The sequence below is a fragment of the Cherax quadricarinatus genome, chromosome 3 (assembly GCF_038502225.1).
Source record: "Cherax quadricarinatus isolate ZL_2023a chromosome 3, ASM3850222v1, whole genome shotgun sequence".
In the NCBI taxonomy this organism is placed as follows: domain Eukaryota; kingdom Metazoa; phylum Arthropoda; class Malacostraca; order Decapoda; family Parastacidae; genus Cherax; species Cherax quadricarinatus.
In genome coordinates this window covers 21,244,847-21,270,923 of record NC_091294.1, presented here as the reverse complement: position 1 = coordinate 21,270,923, position 26,077 = coordinate 21,244,847, and the positions used below count along the sequence as shown (strand labels likewise).

The window sequence follows — 26,077 nt, the reverse complement described above, 5'->3', positions numbered from 1 at the left end:
CTCTCTTTTTCTTGACCACTTCCACTCTTTCTCATGCCATCGCAGTGTACACAGATGGCTCTAAGTCTTCTGACGGTGTTGGATTCGCAGCAGTGTTTCCGGACAGTGTCATGCGTGGGCATTTACTGTCTTCGGCTAGCATTTTTACTGCTGAGTTGTATGCCATTCTTGCATCACTTACCCATATTGCATCTTTGCCTGTCATCATTTGTGGTTGTTTCAGACTCCCTTAGTGGTTCACAGGCTATACAAAAATTTGATACACCTCACCCCCTAGTTCTCCATATCCAACCAAGCCATATCTCCACCAAGCATAAAGATATTGTTTTTTGTTGGGTCCCTGGTCATGTTGACATACAGGGCAATGAACAGGCAGACACTGCTGCGTGGTCAGCAGTGCATGACCTTCCAGTTTCATATAGAGGTGTTCCATTCACGGACTATTTTGCTGTTATAGCTACCCACCCGTTGGCAACAACGTTGGTCTGCTCTGCTCAATAACAAACTTTGTTCTATTAAACCGAGTATAGGTTACTGGCCGTCTTCTTGTCATCAGTGTCGAGGTTTGGAGACTACTCTCTCCCACCTTCGCATTGGCCACACCTGTCTTACTCGTGGATATCTCATGGAGAGATGCCCTGCTCCTCTCTGAGAATTGTCAGGTTCCAGTATCAGTCAGCCACATTATGTTAGACTGCCCACTCTATCAACGAGCACGCAGAATTTACCTCCAACGTCATCTTCGCTCTGCTGCTCTGTCTTTACATTCCCTTCTTGCTGATGGACCCACCTTTCATCCGGACTCTCTCATTGATTTTTTGGCAACTTCTGACTTACTCCACAAACTCTGATGATGATACCTTTAGCACTCCCCTCAGCCCTTTCTACATCAATCTCTTGCTACCCTCTTCCCCCGCACTATCCCCTGCCCTGCTGTTTTCTGTAACATACTAATCATTCCTTTCCCCCTTTTGCCGCCCAATACCCTTGCTTCCTTCCCTACCCTGCATTACTGTATAGCCCTTGTGGTTTAGCGCTTCTTTTTTTATTATAATAATAATGTCCCCTCCCAAGTTTCTTCCTCTTCTGCCACCTCCCAGGTTTCTGCCTTCTCAGTCCCCTCCCACACTTCTCCAGTTCACTCCACCCTTTTGTCCCCCCCCCCTACTTTGGTACAGTCCATTACTGACTGTACCAATCTTTACTCACCCTCCTCCTGCCATCTCCAATATTGTCTCCCATTCGACGTCTTTGAATTTCGAAACACTTGAAGCTATCTCTGAATATATTGCAGAGACCAAACCATCAGTGGACACTAATCCACCCCCTGTTCCTTCTCTTTCCTTTCCTCCATCTGCGCAACTCCTTTCTTCGCAGCGCACCATTCCTTCGCTGCTTGAACGTTTTCCACTACCGCCGCCTGTGGACTTTTCTAACCCCTCTAGTCCATAGGTACACTTACCTGTTGACTTCTGGTATCTATATCATTGACAATCATGGCCTATTTACAGTGGAATACATGAGGCCTCAGGGGTAATCAGGGTGAGCTTCAGATGTTGCTCTCCCAGTTTTCCCCTGTTGGCGTTTGCTTACAAGAACCAAAATTACTCTGCTGCTATGTATCCCATCTCAGGCTATAATTTATTGTATTCTTTGGATCCTTTTTCCTGATGGGACCTTTAATGAAAGTGCCCTTCTTCTAAGCACTGATATTCCATTCCATCAGCTATTTGTTCGTACTTCGCTGCATTACACAGCAGCCCGTATCCACTTGCATAGGTGGTATACACACTGTTCTTTGTATCTCTCTACTTCTCATGCATTATCTATTTCGGATGTTGCCTTTCTTGTTTTGTCCTTACTGCCACCACTTCTGTTACTTGGCGATTTTAATGCCCATCATTTCCTCTGGGGGGGGTCTCACTGTGATTTCTGTGGCATTCATTTGGAGGCTTTTCTTGCTTCCCACTCCCTCCATGTTTTAAATACAGGTACTCCCACCCATTTTGATCCTCATACTCATACTTTCTCTTGCATTGATCTCTATCTGCTCTTCCTCTACCACACTAGACTTCACCTGGTCTGTTCTCCTGGACTTACATGACAGTGATCATTTTCCAATCATTCTTACTTCTCCTTCATATTCACCTCCTCTCCGTAGCCCCCGCTGGCAATTTGATCAAGCAACTAACTGCTTTTAGTGAGGTTCCTTCTTTGTCCTCCATTGATGAGATTTTACACCTCTTTTCATCCTCAGTTTTAACCGCAGCCTCTCATGCTATACCCCAAACCTCGGGCAGGCATTCTCAGAAGTGCGTGCCTTGGTGGTCTGCTTGTGCTCGTGCAGTACATTTGAAACGCGCTGCATGGGGCAGGTACCGGTACAATAAAACCGCTGAGAGACTTCTTGATTTTAAGCAGGAGTGTACAGTCACTCGCCGTGTCATCCATGACACTAAACTCACTTGCTGGTGAGATTGTTTCCACCATCACCTCTGCTTCCTCTGTGAGTGCAGTCTGGAAAAAAGTGCGGAAATTGAGTGGTAAATATTCTCCTGACCCGGCCCCTGTTCTGCAGGTCGCCGGTGTTGATATAGCAAACCCTCTTGGCATTGCCATTGAAATTGGCAATCATCTGGTCCGTTTCTCCTGGAGGCTCCAACTATACCCCTTGTTTCTTTCCTCAAAGTCTGCCATAGAGTTAGCACCCCTGGACTTTTCTTCTCTCAGAGAAGAACCGTATAATGTGCCTTTTACACTTCAGGAACTGGAGGCGACACTCTCAGCTTGCCGAACATCGGCAGCTGGGCCTGACGACATTCGTATTCAGATGGTACAACATTTACATCAGTCAGCCCTTGCAGTCCTCTTACACCTCTTCAGTCTTATTTGGTCTCAAGGAGTTCTTCCCCAGCTGTGGAAATCTGCCATTGTTCTCCCTTTCCACAAACCGGGTACTATGGGACATGATGCCTTCCACTGTCTTTCCATTGCTCTTACCAGTGCAGTTTGCAAAGTGATGGAATGTTTGGTAAATCGACATTTAATGTTGTATTTAGAGACACACAACAGTCTCTCCACTAGTCAATATGGCTTTCGTAAGGGCCATTCTACCATAGACCCCTTACTACGCTTGGATATATATGTTCGTAATGCCTTTGCGAATAACCACTCGGTTATTGCCATATTTTTTGACCTTGAGGAGGCATATGACAAAACTTGGAGGTATAATATTTTGGCCCAAGCCCACTCCTTAGGCCTCCGAGGCAATCTACCATCCTTCCTTAAGAACTTTTTAACTGACAGACATTTCCGTGTTCAGGTTAATAATGTGCTCTCCCCGGACTTTGTCCAAGCTGAAGGTGTCCCCCAGTGATGTGTTCTGAGCACAACACTTTTTCTCCTTGCTATAAATGATTTGGCCTCTAGTCTTCCATTCAATATTTGGTCATCACTCTATGTTGATGACTTCACTATTGCCTGTGCAGGCGCTGTCTGTCACCTCATTACTGTTTCTCTCTGTCATGCAGTCGACCGTGTTTCCAATTGGGCCACCATGCATGGGTTTAAATTTTCCAGTACCAAAACTCGCCAAATTACTTTCATTAGACGCTCTGTCATCTCTGGTCATTCTTTTTATACCTCTTTGGCTCACGTATCCGTGAACGTGATAGTCAGGTTTCTAGGCCTTCTATTTGACTGTAGGTTATCCTGGAAACCTCACAATACTTCTCTGAAGGCAACTTGTCACAGCCGGCTGAACCTTCTTAACCCTTTCAGGGTCGGCAGGCCCTCTCCCAAACCTGTTCTCAGGGTCGGTAAATATTCGAAAAAAAAAAAATTATTTTTTGTTTTGAAAAGATAGGTTTTTTTCTAAATTTTGTAGGCAAAAAAAATTTTTGCCATCAATACTTACTGAGATATGGAGGAGTGAAGTTGACAGAAATTGAACTGCATACGGCAACATCCCCGACTGCTGGTCACCCAGTAATAGTTTTTTTTTTTCTACTTTTTTTTTTTTTTTTTTTTTTTTTTTTTCTCAAGTATCTTTTATGGCCTCTGAGACCAATATAAAGACTATTTGTTATATATTCACTCATTGTATACTACACAATAACAGCACAAACTTTGCTGTCATTATATTGTTTACAAAACATGTTTACACAAACCAACAATAAAAAATGTTTATTACTATTTTTCTATCATATATATACACATATAGAGTCACTGGACAGATTCCTATAACTACAAGAGGTTCTGAAAGCTTGTAGTGTGGGGGTGGACTTGTAAATATGCTGAGTCACCGGTGTGTCTTGTGTCACAATGATGCATCATACCACCACTCACTAACCTCACTGCCTTCCACAACACATCCCTTCCTCCCCACACACCTACCTTCCTTCCTTTTCATCCTTCATTCCATCCTCTCATCTCTTCCTACCTACTTTCCCTCCTTCCATCCTTCCTTCCTTCCCTCCCTCCTTCCTTCCTTCCTTCCCTCCTTCCTTCCTTCCTTCCCTCCTTCCTTCCTTCCCTCCTTCCTTCCTTCCCTCCTTCCGTCCCTCCTTCCTTCCTTCCCTCCTTCCTTCCTTCCCTCCTTCCTTCCTTCCCTCCTTCCTTCCTTCCCTCCTTCCTTCCCTCCTTCCTTCCTTCCCTCCTTCCTTCCTTCCTTCCCTCCTTCCTTCCTTCCCTCCTTCCTTCCCTCCTTCCTTCCCTCCTTCCTTCCCTCCCCTCCTTCCTTTTCTCCTTCCCTCCCTTCTTCCTTCCCTCCCTCCCTTCTTCCTTCCCTCCCTTCTTCCTTCCTTCCTTCAAGTAGCTTTTCTGGCCTGTAAGACCAATATAAGGTACAGTGGACCCCCGGTTTGCGATGCTATCGGTATCCGATAAATCCGGTACCCGATGCATTGTATCGCAGAAAATTTGCCTCGCTTCCCGATACAAAACCCAGTATGCGATGAGGTTCATACGAGACTTGTCCATGTGTGGCCTGAACTGCCCCGTGTGTGCCAGTGTTTACAAGTCAGCCAGTGTGCGCGCATCTAAGGATACATTCGGTACATTCCATATTATCCATATTATCACTGTTTTTGGTGTTTGTTTTTGCAAAATAAGTCACTATGGGCCCCAAGAAAGCTCCCAGTGCCAACCCTTCAAGACCAAGGGTGCTAATGACTGTTGAAATGAAGAAAGAGATAATTGCAAAGTACGAAAGTGGAGTGCGTGTGTCGGAGCTGTTCAGGTTGTATAGTAAACCCCAATCAACCATCTCTACTATAGTGAGCAAGAAAATGGCAATCAAGGAAGCTGTTCTTGCAAAAGGTGCAACTGTGATTACGAAACAGCGACCGCAAGTTTTAGAAAATGTTGAGAGACTGTTATTGGTGTAGATAAATGAAAAACAGATAGCAGGAGATAGCATCTCTCAAGCAATCATTTGTGAAAAGGCTAGGCAGTTGCATGACGATTTGGTAAAAAAATTGCCTGCAACTAGTGGTGATGTGAGTGAATTTAAGGCCAGCAAAGGTTGGTTTGAAAGATTTAAGAATCGTAGTGGTATACATAGTGTGATTAGGCATGGTGAGGCTGCCAGTTCAGACCACAAAGCAGCTGAAAAATATGTGCATGAATTCAAGGAGTACATGGAGGCTGAAGGATTGAAACCTGAACAAGTGTTTAATTGTGACGAAACAGGCCTGTTTTGTTAGAAATTACCAAGCAGGACCTACATTACTCAGGAGGAAAAGGCACTCCCAGGACATAAGCCTGTGAAAGACAGGCTTACTCTGTTGATGTGTTCCAATGCTAGTGGTGATTGCAAAGTAAAGCCTTTATTGGTGTATCATTCAGAAACTCCCAGAGCGTTCAGGCAAAAGAATATTCTCAAGGCTAATTTGTGTGTGCTGTGGAGGGCAAACAGTAAGGCATGGGTCACTAGGAACTTCTTCTATGACTGATTACACCATGCATTTGCCCCCAATGTGAAAAATTACCTAATTGAAAAGGAATTAGACCTTAAGTGCCTTCTGGTATTAGACAATGCCCCTGGTCATCCTACAGACTTGTCAGAGCGACTTTGTGGGGACAAGAGTTTCATTAAGGTCAAGTTTTTGCCCCCTAATACCACTCCTCTCCTGCAGCCCATGGACCAGCAGGTCATTTCCAACTTCAAGAAACTGTACACAAAAGCTATGTTTGAAAGGTGCTTTGAAGTGACCACAGAAACTCAATTGACTCTAAAGGAGTTTTGGAAGGATCACTTTACTATCCTCAATTGTGTAAAACTTAAAGGTAAGGCTTGGGAGGGAGTGACTAAGAGGACCTTGAACTCTGCCTGGAAAAGACTGGCCAGAATGTGTAGACAAAAGGAATTTCGAAGGGTTTGAGGCTAACCCTGAGAAGCCTATGCCAGTTGAGGAATCCATTGTGGCATTGGGGAAGTCCTTGGGGTTGGAGGTTAGTGGGGAGGATGTGGAAGAGTTGGTGGAGGAGGACAATGAAGAACTAACCACTGATGAGCTGCTAGATCATCTTCAACAGCAAGAGGCCACACCTGAGGAAACTGCTTCGGAGGAGGGGAGAGAGAAATTGAAGAAGTTGCTTACTTCAAAGATTAAGGAAATCTGTGCAAAGTGGCTTGAAGTGCAAACCTTTATGGATGAAAATCACCCTCAGACAGCTATTGCAAGCCGTGCTGGTGACTATTACACTGACAATGTTGTGAACCACTTTAGGAAAGTCATAAAGGAACGAGAGGTACAGGCCTCTATGGACAGATATGTTGTGCGACAGAGGTCCAGTGACTCTCAACCTGGTCCTAGTGGCATTAAAAGAAGAAGGGAAGTAACCCCGGAAAAGGACTTGCTACCTCAAGTCCTAATGGAGGGGGATTCCCCTTCTAAATGCTAACACCATCCACACACTCCCCTCCTCCCATCCCATCAATCATCACCAGATCTTCATTAAAGGTAAGTGTCAATTATTCTTTCGTTATTTATTGTTATTGTTGTTATTGTAATTACTATTCTATTGCATTAAACTTAATATTTCATGTGGTAAAAGTTTTTTTTTTTCATACTTTTGGGTGTCTTGCATGGATTAATTTGATTTCCATTATTTCTCGTAGGGAAAATTGATTCGCTTTCCGATATTTTTGGCTTACGATGAGCTCTCAGGAACGGATTAGTATCGCGAACCGGGGGTCCACTGTATATTGAATGTATATTCACTTGTTGTATGCTACACAATAACCACACAAACAGTTATTATATTGTTTACATAATATGTTTACACAAACCAACAGTAAAAAATGTTGTTTATTACTATTTTTCTATCACATATATACACACACAGTCACAGGACACTTCCCAGAACTGCTACAGTTTCTGTGAAACTCGTAGTTGTTGTGTGGGGGTGGACTTGTAAATATGCTGAGTCACCAGCCTAGTGTCACAATGACAAATAACACCACCACTCACCACCCTCACTGCCGGTCAACACCCATCCCTTCCTCCCCACCCCACCAACCCACATGGAAATAAGTCACTGTCTGAATTTTTTGAGCTATCTTAGGTTGATGGTCTCCTTCCTTCCTTCCCTCCTTCCTTCCCTCCCTCCTTCCTTCCCTCCTTCCTTCCTTCCCTCCTTCCTTCCTTCCTTCCTTCCTTCCTTTCCTCCTCCCTTCCTTCCCTCCTTCCTCTCATCTCTTCCTTTCTTCCTTCTTTTCTCTCATCTCTTCCTTCTTTCCTCCCTTTCTTCTACCTTCCTTCCTTCCTTCAGGTTGGTTTCCTGGGCATTGCTTTCAGTCACAAACTCCTCAAAACCATGAAATTCATCTTCTCTGACATTTCCATCTGTGTTTGAAGTGTCACTTCAGAACAAAAGAGCCCCAATTAGCCGAGGAGTGAGGAGTTTATTACTGCTAGACATGGTGAACAACATGTAATAAAATGGCTTTCCCACAATGCACCACTGGGTCCCTGATTTTTTTATATGCACACACCGACCATGGAGACCCATTCTCTCACATCCAGGACTACCAGCCTTTTCCTGCTTGATTTGAGGACGCTAGAATTTATACAGCACCAACCCTGGCGCGTAAGCCGTACTAGTATGGCACCAACCCTGAAAGGGTTAAAACCCTTGCTCATCTTTCATGGGGAGCTGATTGTCAAACTCTCCTTTGCCTACATTCTGCCCTCATTTTATCAAAACTCGATTATGGTGATCAGATCTATTCAGCGGCCTCTCCTACTACTCTCTCGAGCCTTAATCCCATCCATCATCAGGGATTACGTTTGTGCCTTGGTGCTTTCTGCTCTTACCCTGTTGAGAGCCTGTATGCAGAAGCGAATATTCCATCCTTGTCTGATTACCGTGATGCCCATTGCCTTCACTACTTTGTTTGCTCTCATGATCTCCGCAATCCTTCCATATACTATAGAATAGTCACCGATGTTAGTAGGCATTCTTTATTTGTTCGTCGCCCCTGTTTGCTCCGTCTTTTTTCTCTTTGCCTACATTCACTCTTGTCTTCCCTTCAGTTACCACCTTTCTATGTTCATGTAGCAACTTGCTTTTCCCTGCCCCCCTGGGAAGTTCCAGCTGTTCGGGTCTGTTCTTTCTCACTCCCTTGCGCGAAAACCCAACTGCCTATGGTAGCTGCCCGCTCTCTTTTTCTTGACCACTTCCACTCTCATTCTCATGCCATTGCAGTGTACACAGATGGCTCTAAGTCTTCTGATGGCGTCGGATTCGCAGCAGTGTTTCTGGACAGTGTCGTGCGAGGACATTTACTATCTTCAGCTTGCATTTTTACCACTGAATTGTATGCCATTCTTGCATCACTTACTGTATTGCGTCTTTGCCTGTGTCATCATTTGTGGTTGTCTCAGACTCCCTTAGTGCTCTACAGGCTATACGAAAATTTGACACGCCTCACCCCCTAGTTCTCCGCATCCAACTTTGGCTACACCGTATCACTACCAAGCATAAAGATGTATTTTGGTGGGTCCCTGGTCATATTGATGTACAGGGCAATGAACAGGCAGACACTGCTGCACGGTCAGCAGTACATGACCTACCAGTTTTATATAGAGGTGTTCCATTTATGGACTATTTTGCTGTAATAGCTACCCACCTTCACACCCATTGGCAACAACATTGGTCTAATCTACTCGGTAACAAACTTCATTCTATTAAACTGAGTACAGTATAGGTTACTGGCCATCTTCTTGTCATCAGTGTCGAGGTTGGGAGACTACTCTCTCCCATCTTTGCATTGGCCACACTCGTCTTACTCATGGGTATCTGATTGATAGGCACCCTGTTCCTCTCTGTGAGAAGTGTCAGGTTCCAGTATCAGTTAGCCACATTCTGTTAGACTGCCCTCTCTATCAACGAGCTCGCAGAATTTACCTCCAACGTCGTCTCCGCTCTACTACTCTCTCTTTACCTTCCCTTCTTGCTGATGGACCATCCTTTAACCCATAAATGGTCCAAATGTATATATACGTTCTTACGTGTAGTGCCCCAAATGTATATATACGTTTTATTTTTCCTGCCTTCAAATTTGGCACGATTGGCCTGAGATGCCTTGTCAGCATAGAATGAGTCCTAACACTCAGTGTGCATGGTATTAAAAAATCTGGGACCACTTAGTACCTTGTGGGAGCGCCAGTTAAATTGAGTGCCAGCTAGAGCAAACAGTGCGGCAAACACCAAGGATTCACTGATGTAATGTCATATTAATACTCCTCTTTTAAGAGGAAAGTGATGTTATCCCCAAGTTTAGGGTCTGTCTATCTCTGTATCTCTGTCTATTTCTATCTCTGTCTATCTCTGTCTACCTCCGTCTATCTGTCTCTGTCTGTCTTTGTCTGTCTCTGTATCTCTTTCAGTCTGTCTCTTTCTGTCTGTGTCTCACAGGTACACATAAATACAAGTAGACATAGTGTAAATTACCTAGGATAACCCAAAAAATCCAGACAAAGTGCTATACTCTGCTTGAAGATGTGAGTAAACGTGACGACGACGCAGTCTTGTCTCTCTCTCTCTGAGACAGAGAGCTAGATGGATAGACAGATAGACAGGGAGCTTGACAGACAAATAGACAGACAGACATGTATGTGTACCAGTGAAAACAAAGTGAGGGCGATGCTCATCAAATATCACCTCTAATCTTTTCTTATCAGCTGCACCCCCCACACCCTCGTGTATCCTCATCAAACATCAGCTCTTATCAGTTATCTCATCATGTCACTGTCAGGGGTGGACTTTGTTTTTCATGCTTCAAGGGAACTTACCATACCACGGGTGGGATTTGAACCCGCGGTCAGAGTCTCTCAAAACTCCAGACCATTGCGTTAGCCACTGGACCAGCTAGCCACAATAAGATTCGTCCAACTAGGTATATTTCTGCACCATAGGAAGGTTAGCATAGGCACCACTGTGACCACAAATGCAAGTTTTTACAGACGAATCTCCAGCTAGCGTGGCCGTGACGAACTCTAGCTCAAGTCCCTTCACTGCTGTCAACATGACTCACGAAATCGTAATGACATGATTGCAAACAAACCATACCACGGGCGGGATTTGAACCCGTGGTCGGAGAGTCTCAAAACTCCAGGCCGTCGCGTTAGCCACTGGACCAGCTAGCCACAATAAGATTCGTCCAACTAGGTATATAGCCACTGGACCAGCTAGCCACAATAAGATTCGTCCAACTAGGTATATTTCTACACCATGGGAAGGTTAGCATAGGCACCACTGTGACCACAAATGCAAGTTTTTACAGATGAATCTCCAGCTAGCATGGCCGTGATGAACTCTAGCTCAAGTCCCTTCACTGCCATCATCATGACTCACGAAATCGTAATGACACGATTGCAAACAAACCATACCACGGGCGAGATTTGAACCCGTGGTCAGAGTCTCTCAAAACTCCAGACCGTCACAGTGGTCACAGTGGTGCCTATGCTAACCTTCCGGTGGTGTAGAAATATACCTAGTTGGACGAATCTTATTGTGGCTAGCTGGTCCAGTGGCTAACGCGACGGTCTGGAGTTTTAAGACTCTCTGACCGCAGGTTCAAATCCTTCCCATGGTATGGTTTGTTTGCAATCGTGTCATTACGATTTCATGATTCAAGGGAACTTATTATTACATATTATTATTATTATGTGTTATTCTCCTCCTCCTCCTCCATCTCCTCCATCTCCTCCTCCTCCATCTCCTCCTCCTTCATCTCCTCCATCTCCTCCTCCATCTCCTCCTCCATCTCCTCCTCCATCTCCTCCTCCATCTCCTCCTCCATCTCCTCCTCCATCTCCTCCTCCATCTCCTCCTCCTCCTCCTCCTCCTCCTCCTCCTCCTCCTCTTCATCTTTCTCCTCCTGCTCCTCCTCCTCATTGTTATTATATACTTCTACATATCCAAAACATTGCTGGGACATATAAATACTTTGTATATATTCCAAGACAATAGTAAATGGCTAAGGCAGGTGTAAATGTTCACCTGTCAGTGTGTTTGTGACAATTTGAGTACAATTTCAGAACAAAGATTGGTTATAAAATGACAAGAACTACTATAAATTGTAATTATCAGAGCATAAAAATTATCAACGCACTAAAAACAAGGCAGGAGATTTAAATACCTTACCACCCTTTATATACAAAAAAGTGTCACAAGTACTATCACCAATCATTGCAACACTCTTTAACAAATCCATAGAATCCTCCACCTTCCCTACAGTACTCAAAATAGCAAGGGTCACCCCAATCCACAAAGGAGGAGACCAAACAGAGTTGAATAACTATAGGCCAATATCCAACTTACACCCTCTCTCAAAAATCTTCGAAAAATTAATTCATAAACGAATCTACTCCTACCTTATCTCCCAAAACATTCTCAACCCCTGCCAATTTGGATTCAGGCCTAATAAAAATACTAATGATGCTATTATACACATGCTAGAACATATATACACTGCAATAGAGAAAAAAGAAGTCCCACTGGGGATCTTCATTGACTTACGTAAAGCTTTTGATACAGTTGACCATGACTTGCTCCACGTAAAATTGTCACACTATGGTATAAGAGGGCACTCCCTCAACTACCTCAAGTCATGCCTCAGCAACAGAAGCCAATATGTGTACGCAAATGGGGCAAACTCTTCTGCACAACCAATTACAGTTGGTGTCCCACAGGGAAGTGTCCTTGGCCCTCTTCTCTTTGTCCTATACATAAATGACCTACCAAATGCTTCCAAATTACTCAAACCCACACTATTTGCAGATGACACTACATACGTCTTCTCCCACCCGAGCCCAGTCACACTAGCCAATACTGTAAATACCGAATTACAGAAAATATCTACCTGGATGAGGACTAACAAACTTACACTAAACATTGACAAAACCTACTTCATTCAGTTTGGTAACAGAGCTACAGATGTCCCTCTTAACATAATGATAAATGGATCACCTGTCACAAAGCTAACAGAGGGAAAATTCTTAGGAATCCACCTTGATAATAGACTCAAATTTCATACACATATACAACAAATTTCTAAGAAAATTTCCAAGACTGTAGGCATACTATCGAAGATACGGTACTATGCTCCACAGTCAGCCCTCCTGGCCCTATATCACTCTCTTATTTACCCCTATCTCACCTATGGAATTTGTGCATGGGGCTCAACAACAATTAACCATCTCAGACCACTAATTACCCAACAAAAGGCTGCAGTTAGAATGATAACAAATTCTCACTACAGGCAGCACACTCCACCAATATTCAATACACTAAACCTACTCACCATACAAAACATCCATACTTATTACTGCACCTATTACATACATAGAACACTTAACTCTGATATTAACCCTCCCCTCAAACATCTCCTTGCCAACCTCAACAGAACACATGACCATCTCACTCTATGCAAAAACTCAATGCACATAAAAGGCCCTAAAATCTGGAATTCATTACCTGTAAATATAAAAGAAACACTACCTGTTTATAAATTCAAGTCTCTTCTCAAAGATCACTTACTCACCCATAACCAAATAAATACTGAATAACTGAACCTTATAAATTGTATATCTTAAATGTTTCTCACAATTATATCACATAAATGTTAAACCTAAAACCCAATCTAACTTTATTATTTTTTAAATACACTACCTAACAGAATACTCCATACGACTGAATGTACAACAATGCATGCAACCATATGACATGTCTTTGTAATACAGTGGACCCCCGCTTAACGATCACCTCCAAATGCGACCAATTATGTAAGTGTATTTATGTAAGTGCGTTTGTACGTGTATGTTTGGGGGTCTGAAATGGACTAATCTACTTCACAATATTCCTTATGGGAAAAAATTCGGTCAGTACTGGCACCTGAACATACTACTAGAATGAAAAAAGTTCGTTAACCGGGGGTCCACTGTACTCACTTGTGCTTTATAGTAATCTGTTTACATTAATGTTTTATCACTGATTTCATCATTGCTTAGTTAATCTTAAGTTAATTTTAAGCCAGCCTGTAATGCTATGCATAGTATAAGTGGCTTTGGCATGCTGCTTTTATCTGTATTTTTTTGTACCTCTGTATGTGTGCTCAAATTGTTAATAAATAAATAAATAAACATAAAATAATATGAAAAATAGAAAAAAAGGTATATCGGCAACACTTCTGCAAGCAGCATGACTCCATGTTGCTGTCACATGAGCATCCAATGCCAACTTCTCGGCCTCATATCTCGGTAAGTACTTACCCTATTTTTTTTTATTCTAAAACATGTCAAAAAATGTGTTCTTTTTTCTATAATTTTTTCAAAATATTCGGGGCACTGCGCAAGTGAACGTTTATATACATTTGGACTGTTTAAGGGTTAATCCTTACTCTTTCATTGACTTCTTGACAACAGCTGACTTACTCCACAAACTCTGATGATGATACATTTCGCATTCCCCTTAGTCCTTTCTACCTCAATCCCTTGCTACCCTCTACCCCTGCACCATCCACTGCCCCACTGTTCTCTGTAACCTACTAATCATCCCTCTCCCTTTTGCCACCTGATACCCTCACTCCCTTCTTGCACTGCAGCGCTGTATAGCCCTTGTGGTTTAGCACTTCTTTTTGATTATAATAATAATAATTAGTGCTTGCAACTGCTAAATAAGCCACCATGGGCCCAAAGAAAGCTTCTAGTGCTAACCCTGTGGTAAAAAGGGTGAGAAATATTGTCGAAATACTATCGTACCACGGTCAACTGCTGCTGTATCATGGTCAGCTGCTGCTGTAGCACCGTCAGCTGCTGCTGCTGCACCACGGTCAGCTACTGCTGCACCACGATCAGCTGCTGCTGCACCACAGTCAGCTTCTGCTGCACCACGATCAGCTGCTGCTGCTGCTGCTGTAGCACCGTCAGCTGCTGCTGCTGCACCACGGTCAGCTGTACTACTCGAAGATGTGGAGAGACTGTTATTGGTGTGGCTTATCGAGAATACTGAGAAACAGTTAGCCCTAGAGGGTTAGCCACCCAGGATAACCCAAGAAAGTCAGTGTGTCATCGAGGTATGTCTAACTTATTTCCATTGGGGTCCTTAATCTTGTCCCCCAGGATGTGACCCACACCAGTCAACTAACACCCAGGTGAACAGTTAAAAATGCCTGGAACTAGTGCTCATATTGGTGAATTTATGGCCAGCAAGGGTTGGTTTGAGAGATTTAAGAACTGTAGTGGCATACACAGTGTGATAAGGCCTGTTCTGGAAGAAAATGCCAAACAGGACCTACATTACTCAGGAGGAAAAGGCACTCCCAGAACAGTGTCTCATCACTCATCACTACAGCTTCAGTAAAGGTAAGTGTCGTTCTTCATTCAGTACACTAGTGCATGTATCCTTCTTTTTGTATGTAGGAAAATGTATATTTCGTGTGGTAAAAAAAAAAAATTTCATACTTTTGGGTGTCTTGAACGGATTAATTTGATTTCCATTATTTCTTATTGGGAAAATTAATTCAACTTAGGATAATTTCATCTTACAGTGTGCTCTCAGGAACGGATTAATATTGTAAGTTGGGGGTCCACTGTATATACATTTTCATCACTTATTTGAATGTACATGTTTCATATCTCAAACTTTTCATTGAAATTCATAACTTTTAGGTAAAATGATGTACTTTATATTAGAATTTTCAATCATTTACTGTAGATCAGATGGATTGTAGATTCAGAACCCTCCGGCCCCAAAGGATTCTGGACTATGAATGTTCATATACACTGGTAATGAGGATATTTCAAATTACTGGTAAATGAAAAGAAAATTTCTTTTTCAGTATGGTGGCATTCTGGGAGAAGTGAGTGTAGCCGAAGGTGGAGTGGTGGTAAAGTTGGATCAGTTTTTCCAGGGGACTGCCACAGCTTTGATCATCAATCAATTGACCAACACTACTGTTTCTTTCTGGCAAGAGGGATATGAAAGCAGTAAAATGCAAGTTTACACTTAATTTTTTCTGGGGAGAAAGGGGGTATTTTTCCCTTTCTACACCAGACATTATCGTATAGTGAACTCAAGATGAGTTGTAATGAATGACTTGGTGAATAAAGAGAAGAATATATGGGGAGTCAAGCTGTGGTCCTGACAGGTAGTAGGTGCAGTGTTGTACCACTGATCTATGAGGCTTACAATAGGAAGGTTTCAGAAGGCACTTTTTTGTGACAAGTTTATGTCAGTGGCCACCAGCTGTGACCCAACTGGCCCTTCCCACAGCCCCAGAGGCTTTCATAATACAGAAGACAGTCATAATTCACACAGGATATGTTCCTGAAATCTGCACTGCCAATTGTTTCTGCAGTTTATGGAATGAAAAATGTATAGAAGAAAAATGGGTTGCGTTAATCAGACCTCCATTTCTAAGGCTTTAGTTAAGCTGGTTGTTGATTTAGTTTGAGTTTTTGCATATTGGCATAAGCAAAATAGAAATTGATGAATTAGACACATTCAGCACCTGGATAACTTTATTTTGAAGAGCTTTCATCAACCAGTGCCTTTTTCAGTATAATAGAACTAATTAAGTGGAGACAGCATATTAGTTTCATAGAAAGTGCAAAGCTTGTGAATGAATGACCCTCAAAACCACATCACATACTAGAGCATTGTACAGTAGTTTCATTGCATACATTCTTGTTTGAAACAAGATAAACAGTAACAAGAATGAATTTCAGCTTATCTTTCCTTGCTCCTTGTCCTTGGTGCTACAGAAGTGAGTAGATAAACTCGACACAATTTTCTCTCTATTTTTTCACACTTCATTGACAGTCTTTGACATATTCAACACTTACCTCTATAAATGCAACTAGCATAGGTAAATAACTGTTTAAGTACATGAATGTGTAATCACAATGTAATTATATGTTACACAAACTGTGAGTAAACCTACCGGTCATAACATTCGCCACCATCTCTGCTCTGACCACAGTTTTTTTAGTAATTGTAAGAATTTCTCTCCCAATTGTCTTCTTGGGACCTTCAATATCACTTTTATTCTTTTTGGGTCCCATGATTGATATCCAGAGATGAAAGGTTATATGGATGAAAATAATATAGACTATCATATATGTCCCGATAGAGTGATTAGTTGTACACCAAGTGCTGATGCTAGGCATCTCCCACAAAAAAACTTTAGCCTTGACCAAGGGATGGAGGGATACTCCATAATGGTATTGTGTGTATCTAATTCCTTCCTGGATCAGTACTATTGGAAACATAAAAGTAAATTTAAATGGCAGAATATTGAAAATGCAAGCTATGATCATGTGACTTGAGAGTTTACTGGCATCTATTTTCATACCCCTCAAGGCCATATAGTCTACTTGTTACTGAAGGTGCAGTTTTTGAAACCTTCCTATTCTAAGTCTCCTAGCTTAGTGGTATTGTGCTGGATCTGCTACCTGTCAGGACTGCACTTTAAGTCTGTCCATTCTCCTGTTTATTCATTTACATAGTGTTTCAGTATCCATTTGTGCACAGTGTCTCACTTTATTTTATATAAACTTTATTTTATGTAAACTACAGTCTCTACCAGACTTGATATGATACAGTGTCTTGCTTTTCACACGTGTTTTCTTTGTTAATTAATGCACTAGCATTGTAGGCAAAAACATTCATGCCTGATATATATTTTTAAAAAGAACAATATATTAAAATAAATTCAATTATAAAGGAACTACTGGAGTATAATTACACAATTGGCATAAAATATCACCACGATGAATAAGATGCATGTTACACATGTATCAACCTTGTATGTAAAAAATAACTAACATGGTTACTTATGAAAAATAAAGATTTTTTTTTTTATGTTAAGGAAAACTGGTTTTAGAAATGGTAATGGAATTCATCATATAGTGTGAAGATTAAAAATAGTAATTTTGCTTTTTTATTTTTGTAAATAACACACAGGGATTTTGGAAAAAAAGCAAAATTGTCTGATGTTTCGCTGTGTTTTAATTCTAAATTATTTGCTTCTTGCATTTTGAGAGATGAGTACAATTTTTTTTTAAACTAACACAAGACTGCTAAGTAAAGGGGTATATACACTACCCAGATTAACTGTGTTCATTTTAGGGGACTGAAACCTCAAAGCATGCAACTGTTTACCTGGAGTGACTCAGGAGGGACACGCAAGATGTTTTGGGCCTGTGGATCCGGGAAACCAAGTGTTCATACTCTAGATCAGGTCAGGAATTAATTTTGATACTTTTGTTGGAAGGACACTTGTTGTAAAATACAACCCATCCTTTTAATTGGCATTATTATATCACTAGCTATGAATGTCAAATGTATGACTGTGACATTGGAATGTTAATGTAATTATCTGATTTGTGTACATATTTTAATGTGCACTAAGTTGGTCTCCATTTTCTGTTTGCACATTATAAGTTTTTTATTTCCTGTATTTTTGCATTTATTGGCATTATGGTGTTACATATTATTAAACTTTGAACATAAGAACATAAGAAAGGAGGAGCACTGCAGAAGGCCTCTTGGCCCATACTAGGCAAGTCCTTCACAGATCTATCCCACTAATAGAATATTTGCACTCATAAGAACATAACATCTTAAGAAATAAGGAACACTGCAACAGGTCTACTGGTCTGTGCGAGGCAGCTCGAATTCTCCCCACCTGCTTAAGCCATTGCCCTGACCTAGTGAGGTCAGACACGTCACTTAAGGGATTAGCACTGCGTCTGACCTAGTAGCAAGTCAGGTCCATTTCACACCCACCCACACCCACTCATAAGAACATAAGAAAGAAGGAACACCACAGCAGGCCCACTGACCCATGCGAAGCAGGTCTGTCCCCCCCCCCCCCCCGGATTAGCCCAATGACCCACCTAGTCAGGTCACTTCTACTTAAGGAAGGTGCACAGCATCAGATCTAGTAGCACAAGCTAGTCAGGTTCAACTCGCACCCACCCACACCCACTCATGACAGTCTAACCTAGCCTAATGTACAGAGTATCAAGAAATTTGCTTAAGCTGGGAGGAGAGGTTGTAAAATAAAAGTATATGAATTTCAGTACTACAGTTAGAAAGTAAAGTAGCCCGTTTAAACATAGTTGTAGCTATGGCATCAGTGTGTGGTAAATGCGTCCCAGAAAAATGACTATTAGGGATTAAACCTGAAGGTTACTTACTACCTTTATATGAAGCCTGAATTATTTAGCATGTTCCTGCTTATCCTTTTAAGATTTGAAAGTTAGGAGATAATCAATGAAAAATTCTTGGGAGGGGGAGGCCCATTTTGGTTTTTAACCCTTCACCGTTGAGACCCTTGCAATTAAAATTGCTCTCAATGCTCAAAATAAAAAAAATAATTGTTAATTTTTCTGGTGGTAATAAAACAAAATAGTTCCCATCAATGCTTACTGAGATAGAGACATGAAATTTAATTTCAGTGATCCACTGACTGCAACGTCGGTGGTTGTTACAGTACACTCCATGCTTTTACTTCATTATTTCATACCTTTTCTGGGGGTTTCTAATTTCCTACATTTTCCAGTAACTTTCATGGCCCTTGAGACCCATATCCGTGCACAATAGTATCATCAGTATATTGTTTACAATACATGTTTGCATAACAACAAAAACATTCACAGGTATATATATACAGGCACTGATTGTGTTCATAGAGCGGTTTCAGTCTGTCCTTCAAAAGCTTTTCCAAACACTGCAATGTTTTACACATCTTTACATACAAAACATGCATGTCTGCACTTTGCTTGACACCTTAGTGTGTGCACAGACATATCTCTTCTGAGCCCATTTCATCTGTTCTGTAACAGGAAGTGTTAGTAAGTGATCAAACTTCAAACAAGATGATATTTGATGATACTTCCAGTGCCCCGTGTGCCAATTTCAGCCCAAAGAACTCATTGTTGGTTCCATAATTATCACTGGAAGAGCATTCTCTGGGGAATAAAACTTGTTCATTTTGCCTGGGAGTGAGGCCTTTACATCCACATGGCATGATGAACAAGGTGTATTAGATATAGCATTTTCATAATGCAGTGCAGGGATCCAATTTCTGTATACTGCATGCACTGACCATGCTGGCCCATTTTCTCATATGTAGGCCTACCAGGCCTATTGCTAAATTTAAAGCTGCTAGAATTTAAGCATAGATCTACATCAGGGACCCTGATAACAGTAGTGTAGTTTTATGTGATGGCCTCTAAAAGGGTTAAGGAGTATAATTGGCAGGCTGTGATTCTTTATTTAGGAGTCTTAAATACCACAGCTGAAACAATTAACAAATACTCATCACTTTGAAAAGGAAACTTTAGACACTGTTCTGGGCCATGACTGTCCTAAACATCATCTAAAGTCAGTTCTCTAGTGTGTTAATTACTTGTGAATTTATATAGTGGTTAATCAAACTATTTCCCAAAATGTTGTTCATGCTTCAAAACATAGTAATATAGAATAGTGTTGGAGAAGCATTTCTTGCTAAGCAGAAAGGGAATGAAACTAAGAATGTATTGTCTATATATCTGCAAATCTTATCACATTATACAATGTAGACTGCCAATTAGAGTGCAGTCAGACTGTACAATTATCCTAATTGTATTAAAAAGTGCAACTAAAAAAAGTTCATTATGCATCATAAATTTAAATTACTAGGTGAAATTTGGTTAGTTCTTTTCAGTGCCACCCCAACTGATGAGCCAAGACCAGTGATGCCCTCCACTAGCCTCCACGGCTGTGTCCAACATACCAGTATCGCAATTTTTCATACCTTCAAATAATTTTGACCTTGGCAGAGCTCTTTGGGTCTTCTACAGTCTATTCATGCATTTGAAAAAATATAAGGCCAGAAGGGTCCACACAATGTATCATGATTAACCCATAAACAGCCCAAATGTATATATACGTTCTTGCCGCTAGTGCCCCTAACGTAAATACAGTAGAGCCCCACTTATACGGCATGTTAGGTTCCAGGCTACCGCCATGAAGCGGAAATCACCGTAAAGTGGAACACCCCTTTTTTCCACTTATAAATGTATATAAATACTAGGTAACAAATTTACACTAACATTTATTAAGTTAGCAATAAAACTAGGCATTAAAAAACAATAAAAAAGTAAAATACACATATAGTACACTCATTACTTGCCTTAAAATATTTGTAGTCTTAACCCTTAACCCTTTGAGGGTCGACAGGCCCTCTCCGAAACTCGTTCTCAGGGTCGGCCAAATTTAAAAAAAAAAAAAAATTATTTTTTCTTATGAAAAGATAGAGAATCTTTTCCCGATCATAAAGACACCAAAAGTTTGAAATTTGATAGAAAACTTACGGAATTATGCTCTCGCAAAGTTAGCGGTCTCGGCGATGTTTACGCATCGGCGATTTTGCCCACTTTGAGCCCCATTTTCGGCCAATTTCACTGTACTAGTCGACAAAAAACATGAATATTTCGCTAGAACTCCATTTTTTCTATCGAATGGGTGCAAGAAACCACTCATTTATGAAATTCAACTATCCAGTACAGTGGTCAGAATTTAGCAATTTTGCCAATTTCACACAAATTTCAAAAGATGCCAATTTCGGAATAGGGTCCAGAATAAACAAGAAAGACATTCCTGGCACTAAAATGACATTTCCTCTAGTCATTATTCACGTCTCAAGGCCCCTCTTATATTCTTTTGCTTTCCACTTTGAATTTTTATTTTCACAAAAAATATAAGATTTACTGTTATGCAGACTACTGCATTAGTGTAAAAAATGGTATAAATAATATTGGTGCACTTGTGAAAGAATATTAGACTCACCAGTTGACGTGTATTGCACGCTTGGCACGATTTGTTTACTTTTGAAGTTTGGTAAAAATCGAACATTTCTGCTACTTTGAGCTCAATTTCAAGGCACCTTTCTTTGTAAAACCAGTCAAAATCATCTCTATTTCTGTAATATGTCTTCCATTCTATAAAATGAGACCAAGAAAACTAGAATACAACAATAAATACCATACGAAAATACACTGCAAAGTCGCTGATTTATTAACAAGAAATGGTCAAAGTTTTTTTTTTCTCATTATGCACTGTGTGCTGCAGGATTTTTTTTAGACTGTGCACACTGACCACATAGACCCATTCTTTCATATGAAGGCCTACCAGCTTTCTCCCACTAGATTTGAGGCCGCTAGAATTTATGAGTACTAGTACGTCAAAAACCCCTACGCGTAAGACGTACTAGTACGACGAAAACCCTCAAAGGGTTAAACGGTCCAAACGTATATATACATTTTTTCAACTTCTGAAAGTATGTAAAAAAATGTACATCTTTTTTGTTTTACATTTGAAAATGTGTAAAAAAACTTTTATCTACATTATTTTTTTTTGTTATATTTGAAAATATGTAAAAAAAAAGTAGATCTACTTTTATAGCACTACGAATTTGAACGTCGATCTGTTTGGACCGTTTAAGGGTTAATCTATGCTGAGACAAGTAGTATTTTTTGTAAGAAATCAAGTGTGGTGTGTATGGTAGCCAGTGAGGCTACCATACCAGGCCACCCCACCTACACATAATATTCTATAGCATTTAAGCATCCCAGAGTGATAAAATGCATGTACAGTTCACTCATTACTTACCTTAAAATATTTGTAGTCTTAATGTAGGGTCAGAGGTGAGTAAACGAGATAAAACGAATACGAGAGAGAGAGAGAGAGGAGAGAAAATGAGAGAGAGAGAGAATGAGTACATGAGGGAGGACAGGTGCAGAGTTATGTAAGCAAACCAGGCGAACGCAAGCTTTATAAACAAACAAAGTGTACACGTCTGGTTTGTGTACAAGTTACATTGTGTACAGGTTGTCTCTACATTAATACGGTAGAATAAATAAAGAAGAACACTCCCATTCTCATGTAACACCATTTTTAGAAGAAGTGAAGCTCTGAGTGAAGGCAATGGAAATAAGTCACTCTGTCTGACTTTTTTGGGTTATCCTAGGTTCTCTACACATATGTTGTTATGTATGATAATCTATATACTGTAACTGTATTTGTGTATACCTGAATAAACTTGCTTACATGCATACGAAAGGAATAATTTTCTACAGTTATTCTTGCCATCACTCGTAGAAGTTTGGCTACCACATCTCGTATTTATGTTTATTTATTCTACTGTGGGGTGTATTTATCATCTTTATATGTTATGTATTGTGTTTATTATATAATTTTGAAAAAATATCATAGATGGATTAATGAAAATATGTATATTAACGTAATATACGACATTTAATCATCATCACCATCACCACCGCCGCCGCCGCCGCCGCCGCCGCCGCCGCCGCCGCCGCCGCCGCCGCCGCCGCCGCCGCCGCCGAGACACTCTTACTGATATTAATATGTACCAGCACAGTGTGTAAGTTTATTAAAGTACATGTATACATAAGTATAATTATTAGAGTATATATAAAATATGAAATAACTTTTAAAAACACTTGAAATTTTGGAGTTTCCAGACATAATGGAGAGACTTAGTGCTTATGGATCTCACAGAGAATGTAAACAAACCAGTTGGGGCACAGTGACTGTATTAGGAAGTCAGGTGGGGGGAGCCATATAGAGAGTTTTGGTCATAATTTGAAATGACCATATTAGCGGAACGCCGTTAAGCGAAACACCGTAAAGCGGGGCTCTACTGTATACTTTTTATTTTTCCTGCCTCCAGATTTAGCATGATAGGCCTGAGATGCCTGGTCAGCATAGAATGGGTCTTAATGCTTGGTGTGTACTATATTAAAACATATGGGACCACTTAGTACCTCGTGGGAGCACCAGTTATATTGAGCGCCAGCTGGAGCAAACAGTGTGGCAAACACCAAGAACTCGCTGATGTAATATCATATTAACACTCCCCTTTTAAGAGGAAAGTGATGTTAACCCCAAGTTTAGGGTCTGTCTATCTGTCTGTCTATTTCTGTCTCTGTCTCACAGGTACACACAAATAGAACTATACATATTGTAAATTACCTAGGATAACCTAAAAAATCTGAAGTGTTATACTGTGCTTGTAGATATAATGTATAAGAAGACCTGTTGGTTCACAGTGGCTCTCTGAGACAGAGACAAGCAGAGAGACGGAAAGAGACAAGCAGACAGAGAAATAAGAGAGAGAGACAGATAATCAGAGATACAAGCTCATCAAATGTCATCCCTTATCTCTGCACCCTCGCTGGCACCCATCAAATGTCATAGCTTATCTCCTCTTATCTCTGCACCTTAGCTGGAGCCCATCAAATGTCATCTCATATCTGATCTTATCACTGCCCTCCGGGATGCTTATCACTGAACACTTGTCTTGCACATTGCTTCAAGGGAATTTCTTCCTTCTTCCTCCTCCTCCTTCCTTCTTCCTTCCTTCCTTCTTCTATTCTCCCATGTATCCAAAACATTGCTGGGACCTATAAATACTTTGTATATATTCCATGACAATAGTAAATGACCAAGGCAAGTGTAAATGTCCACCTGTCAATGTGTTTTTGACAATCTGAGTACAATTTCAGTACCTAATATTAGTGTCAGAACAAAGATCGGTTATGGAATGACAAGAATGACCCACACCAGTTAACTAACACCCAAGTACCCATTTTATACTGATGGGTGAACATGGACAGCAGGGGTCTTGTGGAAAAACGTCCTGATGTTTTCCAGCCATACCGGGGATTCAAACTCCGGACCTCAGTGTGTGAGCTGTGTATGCTAGCGATCAAGCTACAGGACACCCTGAGGTGGTTTGGTGATTTAGAGAGGTGGAGCAGAATGGGTTAACTTGCAGGGTGTATAAATCTAATGGAGGGGAGGTGGGGTAGGGATCATCCTAGGAAGGGATGGAGGGAGGGGATAAAAGAGGTTGTGTGTGCAAGGGGCTTGGACATACAGCAGACATACATGTGTGTGTGTGTGTGTGTGTGTGTGTCTGTCTGTCTCTGTCTGTCTGTCTGTCTGTCTGCCTGCCTGCCTGCCTGCCTGCCTGCCTGCCTGTCTGTGCGCGTGCGTGCATGTACACTCGCCTAATTGTAGTTGCAGGGGCCGAGACTCTCGGCTCCTGGCCCTGCCTCTTCACTGGTCGCTAGTAAGTCCTTTCTCTCTCTACTTCCTGAGCTTTGTCATACCTCGTTTTAAAGCTATGTATGGTTCCTGCCTCCACGACATCACTTGCTAGGCTATTCCACTTCCTGACAACTGTGTGACTGAAGAAGTATGTATGTACTTCCTAACACCCCTGTGACTATTCTGAGTCTTCAGCTTGCAATTGGTTCTGTGTCCCCTCTCTGTAACATCCTGTCTCTGTCCACCTTGTCTATTCCACACAATATCTTGTATGTCGTTATCATGTCTCCCCTGACCCTCCTGTCCTCCAGTTTTGTCAGTCCAATTTCCCTCAACCTTTCTTCGTAGGACATTCCCCTGAGCTCCGGAGCTAACCTAGTTGCAAACCTTTGTACTTTCTCTAATTTCTTGACTTGCTTGACCAGGTGTGGGTTCCAAACTGGTGCTGCATACTGCAGTATGGGCCTGACGTACACAGTGTACAGTGTCTTGAACGATTCCTTACTAAAGTATCGGAATACTATTCTCAGGTTTGACAGTCGCCTATATGCTGCAGCAGTTATCTGGTTGATGTGTGCCGTGGTGTTATGATCACCCCAAGATCTTTCTCCTTGAGTGAGGTTTGCAGTCTTTGTCCACCTAGCCTATACTCTGTCTGCATCTTCTTTGCCCTTCCCCAATCTTCATGACTTTGCATTTGGCAGGGTTGAATTCGAGAAGCCAGTTGCTGGACCACGTGCCCAGCCTGTCCAGGTCTCTTTGTAGTCCTGCCTGATCCTCATCCAATTTAATCCTTCTCATTAACTTCACATCATCTGCAAACAGGGACATTTCAGAGTCTATCACTTCCATCATGTCATTCACATACATCAAAAATAGCACTGGTCCTAGGACTGACCCCTGTGGTACCCTGCTCGTCACAAGTGCCCACTGTGATACCTCTTCACTTACCATGATTCATTGTTGCCTCCCTGTCAGGTATTCTCTGATCCATTGCAGTGCCCTTCCGTTATGCGCACCTGACCCTCCAACTTCTGCACTAATCTCTTGTGAGGAACTGTGTCGAAGGCCTTCCTGCAATCCAGGAAAATGCAATCAACCTACCCCTGTCTCTCGTGTCTTACTTCTTTTACCTTGTCATAAACCTCCAGAAGGTTTGTGACACAGGATTTGCCTTCCATGAATCTGTGCTGGTTGTTGTTTATAATCTTGTTTCGTTTCAGGTGCTCCACCACTCTCCTCCTGATAATCTTCTCCACGACTTTGCATACTATGCACATCATAGACACTGGTCTGTAGTAGTGCCTCGTTTCTGTCTCCTTTCTTAAAAATGGGGCCTACATTTGCCGTCTTCCATACCTCGGGTAGTTGCCCAGTTTCAAGGGTGGGTGTGTGTGTGTGTGTGTACTCACCTATTTGTACTCGCCTATTTGTGGTTGCAGGG

The 26,077-nt window shown here is 41.5% G+C and overlaps 1 protein-coding gene across 1 annotated transcript in view; it reads left to right on the top strand.

The window, feature by feature from the left end:
- Positions 1-4,301: 4,301 nt before the first annotated feature.
- The window catches only part of LOC128706583 (intermembrane lipid transfer protein Vps13-like), a 246,293-nt gene continuing 224,517 nt past the window's right edge, over positions 4,302-26,077 (top strand). The window contains exons 1-3 of the mRNA XM_070090639.1: positions 4,302-6,965; positions 15,350-15,504; positions 17,641-17,752. Coding sequence (XP_069946740.1) covers positions 6,900-6,965; positions 15,350-15,504; positions 17,641-17,752 — 333 coding nt within the window. The 5' untranslated portion in view covers positions 4,302-6,899. The remainder of the gene's footprint in view (positions 6,966-15,349; positions 15,505-17,640; positions 17,753-26,077) is intronic.